Source organism: Macaca fascicularis, chromosome 12, assembly GCF_037993035.2.
Source record: "Macaca fascicularis isolate 582-1 chromosome 12, T2T-MFA8v1.1".
Classification (NCBI taxonomy): domain Eukaryota; kingdom Metazoa; phylum Chordata; class Mammalia; order Primates; family Cercopithecidae; genus Macaca; species Macaca fascicularis.
The window spans coordinates 125,352,474-125,377,182 of record NC_088386.1 but is presented as its reverse complement, the minus strand read 5'-3'; the positions used below and the strand labels follow the sequence as shown (position 1 = coordinate 125,377,182).

The following is a 24,709-nucleotide window of genomic DNA, read 5'->3' as shown; positions in this document are numbered from 1 at the left end:
CAGAACTGTCAGCCAATTGAACCTCTTTTCTTTATAAATTACCCAGTCTCAGGTATTCCTCTGTAGTAATGCAAAAATGGACTACTATACTGCTATACCCCAGGTGTTGGGTGCCGCAGCACAGAGTACTGGTTAGGAACTTGGACCTGAGTCTGACTGCCTGGGTTCAAATCTCAAACCTGCCGTTTACTAGCTGTGTAACTTTGGGCAAGTTACTTGACCTTTCTGTGCCTATTTTCTCATCTGAAAATGGGGAAATGATAGTTCTTATCTCATAGGATTGGTGTGAGAGTTAAAGGACTTAGTATATTTAAAACCCTTGAAACAGTGCCTGGTACATACAAGTGTTTGCCATTAACAAACACAACTTCAGCAGATTGTCCTTTCGAGCCTGTACAGAGATGTTCTCAGGGACACTCCTGCCCCCCACCTCTTCCCACGACTGTCTGCCCCAGGACTCCACCTCTGTTCACCAGCGTCACTGCATGGCCCAGTAACTGTTTGTGTGTTTAGAGAGCAGTGTGTGAGCACCTCCCAATCCCAGAAATCGCCCTTTATAGACATCCAGAGTCACGACCCTGAGGGATTCATACAAATGTGAAAATGGATTATGTTCCAAGATTGACTGACAGGCCAGCTTCGTTTCTCTAGCCACAAACTCTTGAGTATACAGGCAACTTGAGATTACCCCAGAACCACCGTTTAAAGGGGAAAAATCCAATATTTATTGAGCACATGTGTCATCTTACTTGACTTCATAGTAGGCGCCAACACCATTTTGTAGGTAAGAAAGTTAGAGAAAAAATGATTAAGCCTGAGGTCACACGGGTCACATGGTAGTAAGAAGATTCAAACTTTGGTTTTCTGGCTCTGCATTCTTTGAATTATAAAACCTGTTCTTGCTTCTCTTAGGAAAGTCACTTAGAGGGTGGCTGAAGGAGATGTGAGTCATTTGCAAGAGGATGTCATATGAACACAAAGATAACAATAGCTTAGGTGATAGAAGGAAATGGAGAATTTACTAGTTAAAGCAATAGCATCTCAAAATTGACTCAGCATTTAAGTCTGGAATTCCTTTTCTAGTGGTCATTAATAATCATGTGAGCCAGGAAAATTATCTCCTAATTGCTCTACCTCACATTCATCTCTACAAAGTGTATTCAGATATACCTTGCATTCATTTTTTTTTTGCTTTGTCATTCTTTGTAACAGAATGGCATTTTATATCCCACTTTCTGTTTTTTAGACTGGATAATATGCCAAAAGTCTATTCTCTCCTCAGTATATACCGAGGTATGCTAGCAGACTCCGAAAATATAAAGTATTAGTTCCATTCTCATCCTGCATTATATTTTCCTGAATTGGTAAGAAAAAGCAAAATTTTAATAATAAGAAAGCACAGGATCCTTGATTCAACAGCAGTGGGCCTTTTTGATATCCAATTCAACAAACATTTATTGATCATCTCTTTAGTGAAATTTTCCACTTTCTTTTTTTAGACTGGATAATATGCCAAAAGTGTATTCTGTCCTCAGTATTTATACTAAGGCATGCTGGCAGACTCTGAAAATATTAAGTATTAGTTCCATTCACATCCTGCATTATATTTTCTTGAATTGATAAGAAAAAGCAAAATTATATTAATAATAATAAAACACAGGATCCTTGATTCAACAGCAGTGGAACTTTTTGATATTAAATTCAACAAACATTTATTGATCATCTCTTTAGTGAAATTTTCCTGTAGTGTATGGTCAATTACTCTTTCAAGTCTGTTCTGTAAAGCAAAGCAAAACAAAGGCTCCCTCTGGCCTACATTCCCACATAGATACAATCCTGTAGCTCCTGTTAATTTTATCAGTTAAGAGCTTTTGCTGCATAACAAACCACCCCCCAAAGTTAGTGGTTAAAATGGCAGCCACTCATTTCGCTCATCATCCTTGTACATTGCATTAGCAATTTGGGCAAGCTCAGCTGGTCACTGGCCACACTGATAGAGGTCAAGTGGTCTAGAATGGCCTCGGCGGTGCTAGCTTCCTTTGCTCCGTGCCATCTCTCATCTTGCGGGAGGCTGGCGCGGGCTTGTTCGGCAAGGGTCAGTGCCATTTTTTCACATTCTCTCTTCCATGGTTTTCAGTGACACCTTTCTCTCCTGGTTTCTCTTCTTTAATATATATATATGTGTGTGTGTGTATATATATATATAGAATATCTATATATATAGAATATCTGTATCTATATCTATATTTATATCTATAATTCCTGACCAGAACCTGTACCTTCTTTCTTTCTTGAAACTTAGCTAGTTGTCTATTCATCCATCCATCTGTCTGCCTGTGTGTCCATTTATCTGTCCCTGGTCAAATGCCTACCATTTTCCAAACTTCATGCTGAGCAACAGGAATAAAAACACACATAAGTTATGTTCCCTGATCTCGAGGAAATCAGAGACCAGTTATGGAGGAGGCAGACAGGGTGTGGTAGGTGCTAGGAGAGAGGGAAATCCACAGAGAGCTGCAGAACAAGAGGAAAGGTCTCTCAATGAGACATGCTTTTGGTTTCCTCTTCTTTCTTGTGCTCATAAGTGTTACGGTTGTTCAGAGTTCCAGCCTTGAACTTTCTTCTCTCTCTGTTCATTTGCCCCAAGTGGTGTCATGTATACCTATGAATCCAGTTCCCACCCATGTGCATATGGCTCCCAGTCCACATTCTAGTTCCTACCTCTCTCCTGAGCACAAGTTCTGTATATTTAATGACTATGGAACAACTGCAAAAGCATTTCAAATCACTTTGCACAAAGCTGAACTCATAACCCTCCCCTAGCAGCCTCCTCCTGTATATTTTCCACTGCATTTGATAACAACACTATCCACATTGTCCCCCAGTCTGAAAACCTGGAAATTACATTATAATTATTGCTGCTTCTTATTAACACTTACAACTGAAGAGTCACTGTGCCAAGTGCTTTGCATAGATTTTTGCAGTTAAGCTTCATAGGAAATGAAAATTGTAGGCATTAACATCTTTCTTTCACAGATACAAAAGCAGAAAGTCAGGGTGATTAAGTACTAGCCCAGAGTCCCACAGTTTAGTGTGCTGAGATGGTGTTAAATCCAATTCCCCTTGGTTCAAAGCTGTTTAACATTAACTCACACAGAGAAGCCACATGTATAGGGTCCATACATATGTTTTATTTGCTGGAGAAATGATTTATCAATACTTTAAAACAGACAAGGCTTGGCTGGGTGTGGTGGCTCACGCCTGTAATCCCAGCAGTTTGGAAGGCTCAGGCGAGTGGATCACCTGAGGTCAGGAGTTCAGGACCAGCCTGGCCAACATGGTGAAACCCCATCTCTACTAAAAATACAAAAATTAGCCAGCCGTGGTGGCAAGTGCCTGTAGTCCCAGTTACTTGGGAGGCTGAGGCAAGAGAATGGCTTGAATCCAGGAGGTGGAGGTTGCAGTGAGCCGAGATCACACCACTGTACTTTCAGCCTGGGCTACAGAGCAAGACTCCATCTCAAATAAATAAATAAATAAATAAAATAATAATAAAATAGACAAGGCTCAAACAAGAATTTGGATTTCAGACTTTTCCTGAACATTCAGAAGATATGGAACCTGGCCCCATGTTTCGAACTGGCTGCAGGTTATGGCAGCCATCTTTTTTGGAAGGGGCATGCTTTCTCCAGTTTGCCACAGGCCCTGCCAGTCCCTATTATATTACACCTGATCCACTCTCCGTATCAGCATTATCCACCTGACTCCTGCTGGCATTTGCATTTTGACTCATGTTACATTGTGTCTCTGGGCTCTGTCCTGTCTTCCATTCTTCTACAGTCCAAGTGATCCCTGATTTGACAATTTTATAAAATTATAAAATCATGCTTTAATATATTTCACATTCTTTATCTTTATTGCTACAAATTGGCCCTCACAACTTCAATTATTCGAGTAAACAACTGGTTTCATGCTTCTGGTCTCAACCTCCTCTGATCCACTCTCCACATTGCCTATAATTAGAGATATAAATAATGAAAATAGGTGATATCCAGTAGCCTCAGAATGAAATGTAAACTCCCAAGTGTAACATGTAAGACCAGTCGTGACCTGGCCTGACCAGTGCTCTCACTATTGCTCATTTTCCACACTTCTCTTGGCCTTATTGAAATATTGGCTGTCTCCAAAGCCATGGCCCTTTATGTCTCCTTGTTACCCATTTTTCTTTCTGCTTGGACTATTCTGTGTGGCTTATATTACTATTTATATCTGAGTATATTGACATAAAGCTGGAGTGGTAGCCTTTCTAAAATTCACTTTTTCCTTTATTTTGACTTGATCAGTAAGCTTCTATTCTTTCACCAAGACACAAACAGGATAGAAACATAAGTCCTGGTTTTGCTTATGCATCTTAACATCTTAATTGGTTTGTCATTCACTTCTCTTCTGTGCAGTGTAGGAGATGTGTAAGCACTTGGCCTTGGTGTCCCAGCTCTGCCGTCTACTAGCTATTTAGACTTGAAAAGGCTACTTCACATTCTCACGTCACTGTTTTCTCATTTGTAAGACAGAGCTATTATAGTTCTTACATCCTACTATAATAGTAGGGTTAAATGAAATAATTCACCTAAAAGGTTAGAACCAGGTGATGCAAATCAGCCTCCAGTGGCTTTAGCTGTTGCTGTTTTTTTTTTTTTTAAATTTTTTGAGACAGAATCTTGTTCTGTCACCCAGCCTGTCGTGCAGTGGCGCTATCTCGGCTCGCTACATCCTCCGCCTCATGGCTTCAAGCAATTCTCCTGCCTTAGCCTCCCCAGTAGCTAGGATTACAGGCATGCGCCACCACACCTGGCTAATTTTTGTATTTTTAGTAGAGACTGGATTTCATCATGTTGGCCAGGCTGTTCTTGGACTCCTGACCTCATGATCCGCCTGCCACAGTCTCCCAAAGTGCTGGGATTATAGGCATGAGCCATCGTGCCTGGCCTGTTGCTGTTATTATTAGCATTTTTAATTCATTCATTCATCGAGCCTTGGACTGGAACCGTACTAGGAAGTTTGATATATATATTTTTTAGAATCCACAATGACTTTGTGAAGAAAATAGTTTCAGCCCTGTTTTCCAGGTACAGGCAGTGGATGATGGGAGAAAGGGGGCCTTGCCATGGCCACTCAGATTGCTGGGCTGGTGAACACAGAATCACACACAAGATCCTAATCATCGCTTCCCTTTCTCCTTATGCTCCCTGTTTGTATAAGTCTTCTCAGGCTGCTGTGACCAAGGACTATAGGCTTAAACAACAGACATCTCTTTCTAGCTTTGGAGGCTGATAAGCAGTTCATCTACTTCTAGTTCTGGAGGCTGGAAGTTCAGGATCAAGGTGCTGGCAGGGTTGATTTTTTTCTGAGGCCTCTCTCCTTGCCCTGCAGAGGGTCACCCTCTTGCTTCTTCCTCACAAGGTCTTTCCCTTTGTGCACAGGCATTCCTGGTGTCTTTTTCTGTGTCTTGATCTCTGCTTATAAAGACACCAGTCAGATTGCATTAGGGCCCAACCTAACAACCTCAGTTTAACCGACCCACCTCTTTAAAGGCACTATCTCTGAAGAGCTACATTCTGAGGTATTGAGAGTTAGGGCTTCAAAATATGAATTTTGCTCAACCAGAGAAAGCTAATTTTAAAAAATATGAATTTTTGAGGGACACAGTTTAACCCATGACACTGATAATCCAATGCTTAATTATCAACCTCCACTGAGAACTATATTTAATATTAACTCTTCTACTGGGTTCTAGTAGTTCTAAGTAATTTTCATTTTTATGCTCCTAACTTAGGTATAAGCTTCTTGTTCCTGATTTTTCTTACCTTTGACCCTCCCTAGATATTCTTTCCACCAAGTTCTCACCCATCTAATCTCACAGGGTTTTCAAGGACACAGTTCCTATGATCATTTCTCTTCTCTGTGTTCTCAGCTAAAAGAGTTGACAGAGTTGACAGTTCTCAACTGTCACCTTCTGTCATCATTAGTTCATTTCCTCTGGAGGAACAAAAATAATCAAAATGTCCTTTTAAATTTGATTTATGTGGCCAGGCACAGTTGCTCACGCCTGTAATCCCAGCACTTTGGGAGGCTGAGGTGGGCAGATCACGAGGTCAGGAGTTTGAGGCCAGCCTGACCAACATGGTAAAACCCCATCTCAACTGAAAATACAAAAAGTAGCCGGGCGTGGTGGTGCGCTCTTGTAGTCACAGCTACTCAGGAGGCTGAGGCAGGAGAATCGCTTGACCAGGAAGGCAGAGGTCGCAGTGAGCCGAGATTGCGCCATTGCACTCTAGCCTGGGTGACAAAGTGAGACTCTGTCTCAAAAAAATAAAAAAAATAAAAAAATTTGATTTCCATTTCTGACCATTAACTTTTAGAATTTCCTGATTCACCTTGAGCTACTGTTTTTGGCAAACTGGTACCCAGCCTTGGGTATGGAATTTATTATGAGCCTGAATTTCTTGTAAAGAAATCAGTGCATCCACAAGGTTAACCTAGAACCTGCAGTGCTTCCCACTGGCCACCACCCACCCCCGCCACTTTTTTTTTCTCCTCGAGTCATAAGATGCAATCTTGGGTCACTATCTAACTAAATGCAAGCTGTGGATTGGCTTGGTCAATTCATTTCTCAAAATTATTCCTTCATATTGAGAAAAAAAATATTGAATGACTTTTAGTGTCACGCTTGAGTAAATTAAATGGGCCTTTTAATATTTTAAGCAGCTATGCTGCATTTTCTAGACAGATAAAATGATTTTATTTTCTAAAATGAAAAGATTCGAGTTATAAATCCTATTTTTGAAATCATGTTAAACAGTGATGGTAACATATAATCCTGTCATATGTTGAAAAATGGTTCAGTGTCTTATTTTCAATCAGAGTAAAATGGAACGTATCTCATGACAGGTAGAATTATATTCCACTTGAGCCTGCCAGGGAACTTTTTGGAGAATTCAAGTGTTATTAAAACACGATTGTATGGTGCATTTTTAGTAGGATTTCTAAGATTTAAAAGCTACCAGGAATTTTACAAAATGCTGAATAGCACTGGATTTTTTCAGAAGATAATTTTATATTTTATATTTTATATTTCTATACTGTACAGAGAAATGCCAAGTTGATTATGCCAATTTATGAGTAGTGCTTCACATAATTAAATCTGGGTGTTATTTTGGTTTGTTTACATATTAAATGTGTCCTTAACAACAACAAAAATTGTCAGTATTGCTAGGACTTCTATAAGAAGATGAGTAAATATAAACTTCAATGTAACAAGAGAAGTGTAATAGACTATTAGAATACAAACTATATGTGAGTAAAATTATTTAACTTTTATTTCTAAAATTTGAAAAATCTTTAATTTCCAAACTGCTCTTAAAGTATTGAAAGAAGTATAGTTTTTATGCAAAGCATTGTTAAATATATATACCTACATGTATGCACAGATGTAGAGACCCACACATATCCACATGTATAATTTTTTAACGAGAAATACTGAATCATATACACAGGAAACAAGATAAAAATCACCTACACAGTGACCATATTTAAAAGAAAGAGTTAACAGCCTTACATAACTTTATATGACATAAAATTTTATTTAAGTGTACAATTTATACATTGTAAAATTCATTCATTTGAAATGCACAGTTGAAAGCATATTAGTAAATTTACAGAGTTGTGCAGCCATCACCACAATCCAAGTTTTAAACGTTTCCATCTGCCCCAGTGGACTTCTCATGCCCATTTGCAGTGAACCGCTCTTTCTGGCCCAGCCAAGGCAACCATTTATCTACTTTCTATATCTACAGATTTGCTTTTCCTGCACATTTCTTACAAATGGAATTATATAACATGTAGTATTTCATGCCTAGCTTCTTTTACTTAGCATAATGCTTTTGACGTTCATTAATGTCATACCATGTGTCAGTACTCCCAGATTTAATTATGTGAAGCACTACACATAAATTGGCATAATCAACTTGGTATTTCTCTATGCAGTATAGAAATATAAAATATAAAATATAAAATTATCTTCTGAAAAAATCTAGTGCTATTCAGCATTTTATAAAATTCCTGGTAGCTTTCAAATCTTAGAAATCCTACTAAAAATGTACCATACAATCAGTTTTTTTAAAATTGCTGAGTGGTATTTCATTGTATGGGTAGATCACTTTTGTTTCTTTGTTACAACAATCAACTTTTAAAAAAGCATATATTCAAGAAACTGTTAACAGTGGCTGCTTGTAGAGAAGGGAATGCGAGACGAAGGGACAGGGATGAAAACGAGACTTTTTCATTGTTTACTAGTTTATATGGTTTTACTTTTTAAAATTCAGGATTATGTCATATCTATTAAAGTAAAATAAGAAATGTGTTCCCTGTTAATGTATACAAAATAAGAGGGGAGAGCCCTCTGCTGATCCAAATCCCATATTCCTTAAGGAAATTATCATTAATTGATTTTTGGTATCATTCTAGAGTATACACACATGCACATATACACATGTGTGCACATAAATATATTCATGTACACATATGTATGTACTCCTAAACAGTCATTTACCGTATATTTCAATAAATATGGAATTGTGGGGCTTAATATTTTTAAGCCTACATTACTAAAGGTGAGAAAAACAACCTATCTATCTTGTTGGGTTGTGGCATATCTGGGAGCTGTGAATGAATGAATTGGTTATGAATATACAGTAGAGCAGACTCAGTTGATTAGTTATTATGTGCAAAAGTGTTTTAATTGTTTTAAGCTCCCGTGTGTTTTCTAACAGGATACTTTGGATCTGCTTGTGAAGAAAAGGTGGACCCGTGCGCCTCGTCTCCTTGCCAGAACAATGGTACCTGCTATGTGGACGGGGTACACTTTACCTGCAGCTGCAGCTCGGGCTTCACAGGGCCCACCTGTGCCCAGCTTATTGACTTCTGTGCCCTCAGCCCCTGCGCTCATGGCACGTGCCGCAGCGTGGGCACCAGCTACAAATGCCTCTGTGATCCAGGTGGGTACTGCCCCTAGACAGCAAATCTTCCTTTTCTCAATCTCAAACCAATCTCAAAAGACCATTACTTTTTCTTTTGCATCTTGGTATACTTGTAAATAAAAGTGGTATACTTACTGGTATACTTGTAAATAAGTATACTTAATGGTATACTTGTAAATAAAAATGAATACCACTCATTTATGACACACTTTCTTTTTTAGATTTACTCTTGGCAGGGTTAAAAAAAATACCCTTTCCCCTTTTCATAATCAATTCATATTCATTGAAGAAAAAACAAGTAAAATAAAGAAGATTGAAAACAGGCTTAATCTCATCACAGGCTAAGCATTTTTAACAATTTACTGTAAGTCTTTGCAAAGCTTTTACTGTATTGTGTATCTTGTACTATTGTGTGCTTAACAGAATATGTTCTTTCATTTTAATGGGCATGAAAAGCACAGCGCAATACATTCAGAATTGTGTCATCTATTAAAATTGTTACTCGACGCACATTATGTTACACCACTGGCTCCCTGTGTAAGAATTTAAAAACTTCACCATTTAATTTCCAAATGCCTTCTGCATTTGCATTACAGATTTTTAATTATGGAGGTTTTGATACCTAGAAGTGAGTGATTTCTAGTCAAAAATTTGTGTGTGCACAACCCACGAGTGTTCAGAAAGGAATGCACGGGGCAGCCCTTTCCTCTTGTTCCTATTCTGTGCATGTCTCCATCCTTACACGAGCTGGCTCTTTAGAAAGCTTCCCAGCACAATGAGTCCCCACATATCTCCCTGGCCAGTCAGTATGGCTGGCCAGTATCTGTTTTGCTTGACCCTGGCTTTGCTGGTGCAATGGCCTCTGACTGGAATGCCTGCTCCCCATTACCCCACCTCGCTGTACAAACTTCTACTTCTGGAGCTGACTCAGTTTCCCTTCCTCTGAGATCCAACAGTCACCTACAATATCACCTTTGTGGTCTTGGAAACAGGACATTAATTATCCTTGTATGTGTCTCTCTCCTCCTTAGGGCTGGGAGGAAGTATGTTTTATTAATAGCTTTTGTATCAGCAGCAATCACACTAAGCCACTATTTAGTGAGCACTGATCTTTCTAGATTCTGAGCAGGGTGCTTCACATCTCTGGTCTTTTTAGTGTCACATTTACACCAAGGTTTGAAAGGCCTCTAGAGGTTCAGTCACATACCTGCGGCCACACACCCAGGACGGGGGCTGAGCCCAGATTCCAATGCAGGTGTCCCTGGTTTCGCTGCTTCAGTGCCTGGCCCAGAACTTCCAAAGGGCACGTCTCATACTCACGAATAACTTAAAAAGTTACTACTGAGAAATGCAACTTGGCACTTGAATGGTGTTGAAAAGCCTTTTTTCACATAGACTCTTAATTCCCTGATTTTCTAAGCAATTGATATTTTGCCAAGTGCCTCTTTCCTCTCTGCTCTGAAATTCAGAGGGAATAGGGCTGCTTAATCTGCTTTGTAACAGTGTTAGTAGTTAGGATTCTCCTGAGAAACAGGAGACAGAGAGAGAGAAGAGAGAGAGATTTATTTTAAGTAACTGGCTCATGCAATTGTGTGGACTCGCAAGTCCAAAATCTGTAGGGAAGCTGGCAGGCTGGAAACTCGGGCGAGGTTTCTGTGTTGTGTTTTGAGCTGAATTATTTCTTCTTTGGGAAACCTCAGTCTTTGTCCTTAAGACCCTCAACTGATGGGATGCAGCCCACCCACATTCTGGAGAGTCATTGCTTCATTCAAAGTCTGCTGATTTAAACGTTAATCTCATCTAAAACATACCTTCATAGCATCATCTAGATTAGTGTTTGAGCAAGTATCTAAGAACCGTGGCCTAGCCAAGTTGACACCCAAAATGAATTATCGCTGTAACATTTTTGGATCTCATAAACATTGAAGTGAAGCAGTTTCTCCTCTACATTTGACATGAGGATATTTTTCTTGGTTGACCCCCATGCTGTCCTTCAGAGCAAGGGTGGAGATAGGAATAGCTGCCCCTCGGAAGGTCCAGTTTTCTTCTATGTGGATTCGGGCTCCCGTGCTGTGAGCTGGGCATACTGTGAGAGGAGGCAGTGTGGCGCTGGCCCTTACCTATTGGGAATGTGGATCACTGAGACAACTTGTGTTTGCAAACTAAACAAGCTGCAATTGTGCTGGAAGAACAGAGGCTTACTCACGCACTGACTCACAAACACGCTGTTCCCAGCTCTGCTCTGGATGTCGTAACACATGTGAGAATTCCCCTCAGCAGCATTCTGAACAAAAACTTCCTTAACACTTTATTACCTGTCCCCTGAGAGTTCTGTTCTCTCCGTGGAGCCCCACAAAGAAGAATCAAATATTGTAAGACCAGAAAACAACTTTATATTCTCCTCCCTTTCTCCTCTGACGTCTCTTCTTAATTGTATCAAACTTTTTCTTTTTAAAAATTGTTTTTGAGGTGGAGTTTCGCTCTTGTTGCCCAGGCTTCAACTTCCGCCTCCCGGGTTCAAGTGATTCTCCTACCTTAGCCTCCCATGTAGCTGAGATTACAGGCTCCCACCACCACACCCTGCTAATTTTTGTATGTTTTCACCATGTTGTCCAGGCTGGTCTTGAACTCCTGACCTCAGGTGATCTGCCTGCCTCAGCCTCCGAAAGTGCTGGGATTACAGGCCTGAGTCACTGTGCCTGGCCCAAACTTTTTCTTATAGTTAGTTGATTTCTAAAACTTAAAATTGAAGGGAGTTAGAGATACATAGTGTTTTTCAATAATACCAACTAGAGTTTTTCAACATGTATGAGGCAACCAAATAGAAAATATACTGCCTGGTGTTTCTCTTTCCACACTGGGGCAGGTGGCCAAGAGTGGCAGAAAGAACCTCTCTAACATCCTCACTTACTGACCAAAACCACAGGAGATTTACAGGCATCTCTGGGACTCAGTTTTCCTCTCTATTAGAAAAGAGAGGAAAGTTACATGTAAGAGTATGAAATGAGAGGCAGGCAGCCCATTTCCTGGCACGGCCTGGTGAAAGCTCTTCTTTCTTTCCCTCCATGGAGATTCCAGCAGCATTCTCGAGCTATGCAGGGGTGAAATCGCTCCTGTTTAAGTTCCACTTTCCTTCCGTCTGTTCTCTGCTAAAACATTCATGCCCACTTGGAGCGTTTGACTTGGTAATTGCCTGTGGTCCAGCAGTAGCCCCTGAATAACCTTGAAAAGCCTGAAGACGTGGGCATTCTGTTCGTGGAATGAACATGATTCCTTCATTTGTTCAGCAGTCTCAAGGTGGAGCCTCGGAGTCCTGACAGGGCCCTCTCATTGAACCTGGGGGCTGAAACTGCCTTCAGGGGGGATGTTTCTTCAGATTGTTAAGTGACTGTGTAAAATAAAAAAGGCATCTTAACACCTGGCAAGAACTTACATTTTAAGAGGTGAACATGACAAGTCTGCGAATGTGAAATTTCTCGTCTTCATCTTTTGGAGCATGTAATGGCTTCATCGCCAGTTTGCATAATGGAAGAATCTCGTGAGAGTAGGTGAAACTGGGCATCCAGCTCTGGAGCAGCAAGGCTGATCATCTTTACAGAGAGCAAACGGGTCTCATTTCGTAGAATGGCAGCAGACTGAAATCATGTCAGGTTGATAATTAATTCCCATCCGACAAAATGCCATTTTGATTACTGCAAATCAGATTTGCTGGGTGCTTTACTCTCAAACTTCGTTTGTAGCTTATCAGGCTAGGGATTTCTGATGGGATTTTAAGATTAAATAATAAAATGTCAGCACTGAGTAATTACTGAAATGTTATCTCCCAGTGACAGTGTTAAGCGATAGGCAACCCATTCTCTTAAAAATTGCAAATTGAAATCTGCTGAAGAAAGTGAGAACTTGGAGCTGCTACAAGCAGGATGAGGTGGATCTCGCTTGGGTGGGAGTGCTATTTCCCCTGCAGGTGGGAGCCACGGTATTGCTTGTGTTCTCAATACAATGGTGGCCTCTGCAGATAGTAGCTATACATGACCAGTATTGAAAGGACTCCCTGATAGGAAGGAAGATAGTTTGCACTTGAGTTATTCCTCTAAACTTGTGGATTTGAATTAACCCTGCCTTTATAGAATGTGCCTCACATATTCCTATTTAAGGAATTTAAGGGACAAGGTATTGGGGATTTTTACATGGAAATATGTTTATGATTTTTTTTAACAAGTAAGATCTAAGATGCTCATCATTTCAACTGCAGTTGAAATCCCAGACTAGACATGGCACAGTTGCCAACCAAGTTCCTCTGCCCATTCTTCATCACCAAAGGGCTGGTAACTCAATTAGATCATCCAAATATGTAATAGGCTGTAAACCAAAGGAAATGTAGACTTTTTCCAAATGAATTTTTTTGAAAGAAAATTATATTTGTAAGGATTTTATATATATATATATATATATATATATATATATATATATATATATTTTTTTTTTTTTTTGTATTTTCTACATATGCCTTACATGTGAGCTGCATTTCTGGTCTGTATGTCCCAAAAGACACAGTTGACACTGCTTCCTTCTGTTAAACTGAGACGTGAAAATATCAATAGTCTGACAATATTTGCTGGAAATAGGATCAAGGATGAGACTTAATGGTCAGGATTTTAATAGTAATTGAACAGCAATAAAGAAATAAATATACCTACAAAGATTTGAAGACATTTAGCTCACTAAGGCCCATGTGCCTTTACATTTTTGGATAAGTACAGTGGACAACTTTCATCTTTTATTAACCAGAAAACTTTATCTAGTTTACCAGGATGAAGACTTTTTTTTTTTCTTTTGTTTTGACAGAGTGTTGCTCTGTTGCCCAGGCTGGAGTGCAGTGGCATGATCTCAGCTCACTGCAACCTCCGCCTCCCAGGTCCACACCATTCTCCTGTCTCAGCCTCCCAAGTAGCTGGGACTACAGGCGCCCGCCACCATACCTGGCTAATTTTTTGTATTTTTAGTAAAGATGAGGTTTCACTGTGTTAGCCAGGATGGTCTCGATCTTCTGACCTCTTGGGTCCGCCTGCCTTGGCCTCCCAAAGTGCTAGGATTACAGGCGTGAACCACTGCGCCCAGCCGATGAAGACATTCTTATATTTAATATGCTCTAGGGAGTTTCGGATCTGTGTATCACACTATTCTTGAGAGTTGTAGATTGTATAGAATATATTACCTTTTTTCCCCAGATCCTAATCCTGTCCTTCCTTTTCTGTATTCCAAAATATGATGCCCACCCTCACCACTGGGACCTCAAATGGAATCCTGATCACCCAGCTACATCTGTAGCAAGGGGGAGTTTGCTTTACTCTTCATAATCTGTGCTCTGCTCTAGAGAATGTTTCAGTCTGTGTACTGACATCATGATGATGCTGAGAACTGAGAAAAAGAAGAGCAGCCGCTGATGTCAGGAGCTTGCTTGGCATTTATAGGTAGACCTTGAGGTTGTTAGGAGCTGGTCTGATGCTTACAGCTGGGCCGTAATGTCTTCTGTTGGACTTAAGGACATCAACAATCCCACATAATACGGATATTAGATATGACCATTCAGAGGCTATGACAGAGTCAGGCAAAACAAGACTACTTTATAATTTTGTCCAATACAAAAACAAGGTCACCCTGCAACCCGCAAAATACCAAGTATCCACTTTCTCTCAGTTCTTAGTGTCACGTATGTAGAGTGACAGCTTCCTCTTTACCAAATACAGCTTTGGCCTTGCTCTAGCCTTCCCCTTCTTTAGATAAGAATTGCTCCTGCTTTCTGACAGCATCCAGCATTCACTCCAGAGTGAAACCTCCCCAAATAACCTAACCAGAGTTCAAATCCTATAGTAAATCCCATCTAACACCTTCTAATTGAGGCACTCCACGATTCCTATGGTGTGCAGTCTCTGTAACTGCAATGGGTAATAAACTCAACTTGTTCAACTACAGGTGTGTCCTTTGTAGTCTTTGGTTGAAGGGCATTGACAGAACTTAATTAATTAAAATGCTTGAAGTATTGAGGATGGCAATTGATTGAATTTTTATATGAACAATTGTTCATATAAAATTCTGAACAACAGTTCGGAATTTCTAGTGAGTTGGACACTGAAATATCGTTTGGATTTACATGTGGGAGAAGGGCACTATAGAAGTCCTGGGTGGTGGGGAGGAGTTCAAAGAAGAGTGGATCCAGCTTGCTGCAGGATAAGATGCATTAGAGGCTGTAATAGGTAGTAAGGCTGAAAATGCTCATGGGGACACATGTGGGGAGAATGTAGATGCTAAGCAGTTTGGATTATGAAGACTTGCAGACATTTTGCATTATTGGGTATATACGAACTGATACGTATTTTAGACAGATTATTATCATAGTCTTCGGCATATATTACGGTCAAGAAAAGATGAAAAAATAGAGATCTTCTAGCAAGTACTAATAGAAGTGAAGGCTTGAACTTGTGCAGTGGGAATGAAAGGATGGGTTAAACGTTTATGTGAGGATCGGGGTTCAGTTGTCAATTGAATGCAGGGAACAAGAGTGCAAATGGAGTCAAAGGACCCCTCTGGGTAATTCAGAGAAAATGGGAAATGTGCATAAGGACCCTCTTTAGGGCTTGGCTACAGCAGGCCGAGCAAGATGGATGTGTCAGTAAATAGTTCTTACTTGGGACTGCAATGTGGGAACAAGGCTGAAACCAGGGGGAAAAAATATATAGAGTTCCCATTGTATGGATGCTAGAGAAAGTCATGGAAGCCATCAAGATAGGAGAGGGTGAGAGTGTAAAAAGAAAGGGGGAAAAATTGGAAGAGACTTGCAGAGTTCTTGTTTTGAGGCTGGAAGTAGTAGTGGCCACAGGAGAGGGCAGAGGACCCAGCAGTGAGTTGGGAGGTCGGGAGGTTGCAGGGTGAGGGCAGGACCCTGGGAGTCAGGAGAGGGAGGAGGATGAGAGGGCACTGCCCAGGGTGTGAGGAGCAGAGTCAGGCTCTGCTAGATGTCCAGACGCTAAGGTACCTTTCCTAAGCATGCTTCCAAACTACAGCCACAGCCATTCTCCATCTTCATCTTCTCTGATTATAAGTTGTGGGTGCATTGAGGTAGAATTCATGATATTTGCCTTCTTTAGGCTTCTGACCTGAGAAATTAGTACAAGGGGAGGAAGGACACTGCTGTTAAACCAAGGGCACTTGCTGGTGGAGCATGAAATTTTTATGAGGTTTCTGATATTACAAATCTATTCACAAGGCTGCTTTTTCACCTCACTTAAAATGGCTAATCCATATGTATGAAAGCATTAATGAACTGGTCTTTAATTATAAGGGATTTCTGCTCCCACCACTCCCTGACTTGCCCTCACAATTCAAATCATTCAGAACTCATTCTTGGCTGTACTAATGTTGAAAAGGTGTGAGATTTGCCTACTAAGAACAGGAGTTAGCAGAGTCTGTGAGGACAGCAGAAATCATTTTACGTCATCTTGCCTGGAATGAAAGTTGCAAATGGCAGCTGGTAACAACATAACGTCACTAAGCTATGCATTTCTGAGGCCAGCTCTTTTTGCAGCCCTGCCAGCACAATATCAGAACGTTCTCATCAAGCTTATGGCCCTGGAGGGTCAGATGGGGACTTCCCTAATACTATTTTGTAACAAAGCCATTGACTCTTATTTTGTTTTGTGGTTGAAAATTATTATGATCCAATCACTGTTTTCTTTCACTGTTGAGAATGTCTGCAAATCTGGATTTTAGAACTGAAATCCTGCATGCCTTGCCTTTCTTCCTTGGCTGGATGGAAAGGGGCCTGAGTTTAGCACTGAGAAGAGCTGAATTTAAGTCCCTGCTTTGCCTCCGAACACCTGTGCCATTGGCCTCTATCAGCATAACTTTTCTCTCCTTTAAAATGCAGACAAACATAACTGGCCCGTGAAGCTCAAATGAAATGATACAGATGGTCCTCCACCTTGAAATCTATAAAATGGTGGAGTATTAGCACAGACATTGGATATTCCATTACTTGGGAAAGACCATTGAGGACAATTTTACATTTGTGTTCTGATTCTTTTTATATGAGGTTCGAGGTTAGAGTTGGAATGGAGGTGAGATGAAATGGCCATAGTGGGCATTCTTGAATAATGGGTGCACATTCAACTTCTTGCAGGGTTAAGCGATTGCTTGCCTTGATGGTGGCTTTCTGTGACTCCAGTGATAACTATTTAAGTGCCAGGTGTTGGGCAAAGCTCTTTGACTGAGTTGGCTTTTCGAATCCCCCTGGTCCTTATGAAGTGGGATCATGGCTGTTGTCATTTCTCTGCCTGTGACGATACAGTCAGTTAAGGATGAAGCTACAACTTGAACCCAAGCAATCGGGACCTGCTGGAGCCTCCATTAGCTCAGAGTGAAGAGCAAATGGGGTCAAAAGTAGCCTTGACTCACCAAGGGTAAATAACTGACTGAAAAATTTGTCTCCTTTTAAAAATTTATATAAACTTATGAAGTGTAAGTATAATTTTTTTATATATATATATACACACACACACACAGACATACATATATATATATGTAAATGATGTAAATGGCCTAGTGGTGAAATCGGGGCTTTTAGGGTAGCCATTGCTCAAATAATGTACATCATACCCATTAAGTATTCTAACCAGATTTTTCCACTGGTAGCTCTGTTAATAGCCACTTCAAATTAACATATTAAATTGGGATTTGTCAGCCACATTGATTCAGCTCTGTTGACCCAGAGAGTGACTTCATCCCATCTGGCTTTGACTAGAGTAGCGTCCATCTATGAAAACTTACTGCATTTATAATAGACTGTGTGCCAAACACCTGACACTTATTTTCTCTTACCTGCCCCCAGTTGTAGTATTCCTATTCTTTTATTTAGGGATAAGGTAATGGAGGCATTGAGAGTTTAAACAACAGGAGGCAGAGGTGATATTTTAACTCTGATCCTCAGAAGCCTACCTGTGACACCCCAAGTTAGGTGCGAACCTGGGCTCTCACTTATGTTTGAACCAATCACAAGAACAAGGTTCCAGACTCCTCTGTCTCAGCACCACTCCTGAGATGGATCTCTAAGTGGATGCCTCAAAGCTTGGCATGGAAGGTGGCCTTCATTTTGGTCCAGTGGATGATACTTGACCAATAGATGCTTCTTACTTCCCCGCACAGAGAAGCACAACTCTGACTTCCAAGGGAATTGAACCGCATGTAGGTAGGGAGCCCCCTTCTTCTGTCTTTACTTCATTCTGTGGAACCAGCAATCCACTGCTTTGAAATTGATGCTGAGAACTACCTGTGACTGAAGTGTATGATTTTGTTTGACTTGATGCCTGCCAGATGCACCTAATTAAAGAAACTTCCTTTCCTGTGACTCAAATGAGAAATGCAGACATAACCACATGACAGCTATGCACCCTTCTGCCTAGGTAGTTTCTCTTGATTAGTGCTTTTCACTTCTGGAGTCCCCAGTGCCTACTAGCAATTTTTCTTACCACCTGATTCCCTGAAAACCTCCTGTATGGATGATTATATGTCATGGATTCCTTTGATGTTGTTTCTTTTCACCTGGCTCTGGTGATATTATAGTCCCTGAAATGTTCTTTCCTTTTCATATTTGACTTTTATTGTTTTTAGTTCTTTACTTTGAGATAGCTTTGATGTCCTGTTCCTTCAGTTGCGTGCCTTCCCACAAGACTGGCTTAGTGGAAATGATTTGCCATCAATGTCAATCATGGAGGACTGGAAACTCTATAACAATGTGCCATTATAGGTGATGTTTGAGATACATTGTGACTTATGGTCCTCTACTTCCCAAGTCCCAATTAGACCACCAATAAGGAGATGTGCTGCATGTCCTACTTTTTTCTGGACTTGTAGCCTTCAATGTGCATTTAAATTCTTTGTTGGTCTGGATTTATACAACAACCTGGGGACAATGCCCTGTATTTCTTCCATTGGTTTTCTATCAGGCCCATTAATTTTCAGTTTGAAAGCACACTGTGAAAGTTGCTGCATTCACTGAATGCTTTTACAGAACAGAGTCAGTTTTAATGAAGATTCAGAGCTCTTAGGTTTGCCTGAAGCAGACTGATACATAACCTTTCCTTTAAATCCCAGAACATTGTCAACTCAAAGCGGGTATTGATTTTGCAAAACAGCTTGTCCTTTTCCATCTCACTCACGTGCTTCTTTATGCAGTGCCTCAATGCTTTCTTTAAAATCCCATTTGAATAGCAGCCCCTGCCTTTTTATGTTTTGTTTGTTTGGTAGATTTTTCTCCATCCCTTTATTTTGGCCTATGGGTATCACTGTGTGTGAGATGGGTCTCTCAAAGATAGCATACCATCGGGTTTTGCTTCTTTATCCAGCCTGCTACTCTGTGCCTTTTAATTGGGGTATGTAGTCCATTTACATTCAAGGTTAGTATTGATATGTGCAGATGTGATCCTGTCACCATGTTTTTAGTTGGTTATTGTGCAGACGTGCTTGTGTGACTGCTTTATAGTATCACTGGTTTATGTACTTACGTGTGTTCTTGTAGTGGCTGGTAATGGTCTTTCCTTTCCATATTTAGCACTTCCTTCAGGACCTCTTGTAAAGCAGGTCTGGTGGTGACAAATTCTCTTAACATTTGCTCGTTCAAAAAGTGTCTTATTTCTCCTTTGCTGAAGAAGCATAGTTTGGCTGGACATGAAATTCTCGCTTAAAATTTTATTTCTTATGAATGTTGAATATAGGTCCCTAATCTCTTCTGGCTTGTAGGGTTTCTGTTGACAGGTCTGCTGTTAGCCTGATGGAGTTCACTTTGTAGGTGACCTGCCCCTTCTCTCTAGCTGCCTTTAACATTTTTTTTTTTTTCATTTTTGACATCAGAGAATCTGATGACTATGTGTCTTGGGCATGGCCTTCTTGTGTAGTATTTCATAGGTATTCTCTGCATTTTCTGAATTTGGAGGACACATACATACACATATGTTCATCACAGCACTATTCAAATTAGCAAAGATACAGAATCAACCTAAATGCCCATCAATGGTAGACTGGATTTTTTAAAAAGTGGTACATATACACAATATAATACTGTGCAGTCATGAAAAAGCAGGGGATCATGTCTTTTGCAGTAACGAGCCAGAGGCCATTATCCTAAACAAACATACAGAAACAGAAAACTAAATATTTCATGTTCTCACTTATAAGTGGGAGCTAAACTTCGAGTACATATGGACACAAAGAAGGGAACAATAGATGCTGGATCCTTCTTGAGTGGGGAGGAGGATGAGGATCGAAAAACTACTTATTGGGTCCTATACTTATTACCTGGGTGAGAAAATAATCTGTACACCAAACTCCTGAGACATGTAATTTACTTATATGAAAAACCTGCATATGTATCCCTGAACCTAAAATAAAAGTTAAAAAAAGATCACAATCAAATGTTGTTAACTTGTTATACATATGTATATCTTTTACCAAACAATTTATGTTGTGAATAAACATATTCCCCAAATCATTAAAAAATTATAATCCCACTTGGTTTTATAGGAATTGCCTAAAGGGGTCCTCAGTTGGTTGGACTGAAGTCTTAGTGATATGTTGATAATTAAGAAGATCATGCTTCAGTTTTACTCTACCAGATGGTTTCTAATGCCTCAGATCAGAGTGAATGTCCTAGGTTCAATTCATTAGTAGGTGTTGCTTTTAGATTGGATAAGCCCAACTAAAGTAGGTCTAAACTAAGGAATATGTAGTACCTAGTGGTACTATTTTGAGAAGACTCCTCTTTATTACTCCGTAAAAATACTTTTTTTTTTTTTTTTTTTTAACCGGGTCTCTGATACCTAAAAGTTTATCTTTGTGGTTTTACTTATTTAAGTTAGACATTGTACCTGGCAATCAACCTTTGTGTTAGTTAGTCATTGCTGTGTAACAAAACACTCCAAGACTTAATGGCTTAAAAAAAACACTTATTGTTTGTGATTCTGTGGGCTGATAATTTTGGCAGGGCTTAGCTGGGATTTCTCTTCTCTACTCCATGTGCCCACTCATGCTTTTGTGGTCAGGTGGCAAGCCAGCTGGGGACTGCCGGGTCCTGGATGACCCCTCTTTTATGGCTGGCAGTTAGCTGGAGTGATGGGGGCAACTGGGCCACATGTCTCTCTTCATTCAGCAGACCAGTCAGGGCTTCTTCCCATGATGGCAGGGTTCTGAAAGCAGTAACAGAACACGAGGTCTGCATGCTCTTTTTACAGCTGCTTCTGTTGTTTGCCAATGTCCCGTTGGCATGAGCAAGTCACAGGTTTGAGCTTATAGACTCTGTTTCTTGATGGGAGGAGCTACACAGAACCTGTAGCTATTTTTTTTTCAATCTACCATAACCTTAAACCTAAATATGTGAAGAATGTGATGTGATGTGTATGTGTGTGCGCACGTGTGTGTATATATATGTAAATTATCTCTCTATGTGTAAGCAGATTTGAGGAGAAAGAAAGTCGAAAAAGAAAAACAGTGTTTAGTCTTTGGTTGCTTGAAAAGAAATGGGGAGGCCCCTGAACTTGCCTACTCAAGTGATAAGGAATGTCTAGGAGAAAACTTCTTTACTTACCTCATAATTCCATATAGATTGAGCCTTGTTCCTGGCTTTATTTCAAAGAAGTTTCATTTTTCCCTTCAGGTTGTCAACCTATATATTCTCCTAGGATCTTAAGTCACCAAATAAAAACACACTTCTGATTTTTCACTGCTTTATCAACTCTTAAATGAACAAATGCTGTGTTTTTAGGCATCCTTAGTTTAATAAAGAAAGTTGGAACGGAATTCAGAATTTACTCATGTAATTGAGTTGTGATTCTGATTTATTTACATTTTGAAATTTTCTTTGCATCCAGGCTGAATTTCCGCATGAAATTCTTTAGCTGAAGTCCTGACGGTCAGCTTCAGCCCTTGTGCACTTGTAGCCCTTAGGGATAATGGCCAAGTGGAAGGTGTGTGTTTCTAAAGCTATTCTTAAAGGATTATGAGAAATTTCCTTGGTGTCTAACAATATTTAGGATTTAGTATATTTACTCGAGAATGGCAATGACTAATAGAAAGCTTAGAGGATGACATGATTGCATTGTGCCTGTGAATGTCCCCGGTGATGGGGGAATGAAAGTAAATACGGCCAGAAAGATAATTGTGGTCTGCATTGTGGACTCCGTATACCAAAATTTTCTGGAATAATCTCAATCACAGTATTTTGTTTTCCATCACACAAATACTTTGTTACCAAACTATGTATCTATGAGGCCACCTCTGATGTATAATTGGAAACAGCACAACTTTGTGAGATCATGGTTCCCAACTTTTGGTTTGTAAACATTGTTACCTTAGGTTGTCTATGCTTTCTTTTTTTCTTTCTTTCCTTTTTAAAGTAGAGCTTTTATATTTTATTCAAAGTATATTTTAAAAGATAAGTAATATAAATTACCTTTGGAGCAAATTCTCGGCAAGATAATTCTTAGGAATGCAAAAAGCTAATTCACAAATATCTAGTATATGATAGTCAATTTGTAACACATTTAATCTTTACAAAACTATAATATTATTTTTAATATTACCTACTGGTCTGTATGTTACTCAAAATCTTAATCTTGGTGCTGTATTAAATACTTTTAATGCTTTCCATTTTCTGATATTCCTTTCTGCAAAAATATTATTCCCATGGGTTAAGGAAGCTAGATCAGAGATGTGGGAAAAATTGCCCTCACGAATTTGAATTTCAACTTGTTTATCCTCATTCTGCTTAGGCATGTGTGACTCCTAGCCAGACAGTGAGGAACTAGAACACGTTGTGTCACCTCTATATCCTTATTACTTTCCCTCATTTTGGCCTTTCTTTTCCAGTTCATCATTTGCTGTCACTTTGGGATTCCTTTGTGTTGCTGTTTTCCCTTATGTAAACCTCGAGAGGAGGGCAGCTTCCTTTCGTCCACGTGCGGATGGATGGCTGCTAGATCATTTGACTATATGTTTCACTGTTGGTTTATTTATATGCCCATAGTTGGTACATGTTCTGACCATATGTTTTGCGGTTGGATTAGTTACACGCTTAGGAGATACCATGGCTGTCAAAATACAAAACCGGCTGGGCACGGTGGCTCACGCCTGTAATCCCTGCACTTTGGGAGGCCAAGGCGAATGGATCACAAGGTCAGGAGTTTGAGACCAGCCTGACCAACATGGTGAAACCCCGTCTCTCCTAAAAATACAAAAATTAGCCGGGTATGGTGGCAGGCACCTGTAATCCCAGCTACTCAGGAGGCTAAGGCAGGAGAATTGCTTGAACCCAGGAGGCGGAAGTTGCAGTGACCCTAGATTGCACCATTGCACTCCAGCCGGGGCGACAGAGTGAAGCTCCATCTCAAAACAAAAACAAAAACAAAAACAAACAAACAAACAAACAAAACCCGCAAAAAAACCCATAACCACACCGTACGTAGCATTTCCCGTGGACAACCCCTACTATTCCTTGAATTTTTGAGAGTCAGAGATTGTGGGAGATGTTGTATACTTTCCTATTCTATAGCTTAGTGACTCTCAAACTTGAGTGCTCATCAGAATCACATTAGAGGGCTTCTTAAGTCATGGAGTTCCGGGCCCTACCCTTAGAGTGCCTGAATCAGCAGGTCGCATTTCTTTTTTTTCTTTTCTTTTTTTTTTTTTTGAGACGGAGTCTTGCTCTGTCGCCCAGGCTGGAGTGCAGTGGCACGATCTCGGCTCACTGCAAGCTCCGCCTCCCGGGTTCAAGCCATTCTCCTGCCTCAGCCTCCCGAGTAGCTGGGACTACAGGTGCACGCCACCGCGCCCGGCTAATTTTTTTGTATTTTTAGTAGAGATGGGGTTTCACAGTGTTAGCCAGGATGGTCTCGATCTCCTGACCTCGTGATCCACCCACCTCGGCCTCCCAAAGTGCTGGGATTACAGGCTTGAGCCACTGCGTCCGGCTATTCGCATTTCTAACAAGTTCCCAGGTGGTGTTGATGCTGCTGGTCTGGGGACCACACTGAAAGCCAAGTGTGATGAATGCGGATACCTCAAATGAATGTCTATTAATAACTAAGAGGTCAACTAAATCAAATTTAACCAATTACTTGTGAAATAAATTAAAAGGAAATAAACACTTAGAAAAACTCTTCTGTACTTTTACACCGTTTAAAATTTCTCTCTGTTGATATACATACTTGTATAGAAATAGTTATCTAGGTTTTATTTTCTCTTCAAAGTGCCATGGTAGAGCCTTAATCTTTGATTTCCCCCCTCCCACCCATTTGTTGCCTTTGCTGGCCCCAGCTCCCATCTTTGTGCGTCCCATAATGAAAAACTTCTGGAATGTGAGAGTGTATGTCTACCTTTTCTTTTCTAAACTTCCTTATCATCTTCCTCACCTCAACTATAAACCAGCTATTTTTATGTGTTTATAAACATGCTAGATAATTAATTGAGGGCATGGGATTATTTTATTAAAATGCTTTTCTTACTGTTTATATGTAAACACACATAGCACAATAATCTTTAACTCAAATTATAAAATATTATTTTGTCATTATACTTAGTATTTAATCTTGGTGCTTTAATCATGGTATTACAAACATTTGTATTAAAAATAT

The 24,709-nt window shown here is 40.1% G+C and overlaps 1 protein-coding gene across 2 annotated transcripts in view; it reads left to right on the top strand.

Annotated features, from left to right (window-relative positions):
* The window catches only part of DNER (delta/notch like EGF repeat containing), a 367,845-nt gene that overhangs the window by 268,300 nt on the left and 74,836 nt on the right, over positions 1-24,709 (top strand). For both annotated transcript variants that reach the window (XM_065526197.1, XM_045367826.2), the window contains one exon: positions 8,829-9,053. In XM_065526197.1, the coding sequence (XP_065382269.1) occupies positions 8,829-9,053 (225 nt within the window). The remainder of the gene's footprint in view (positions 1-8,828; positions 9,054-24,709) is intronic.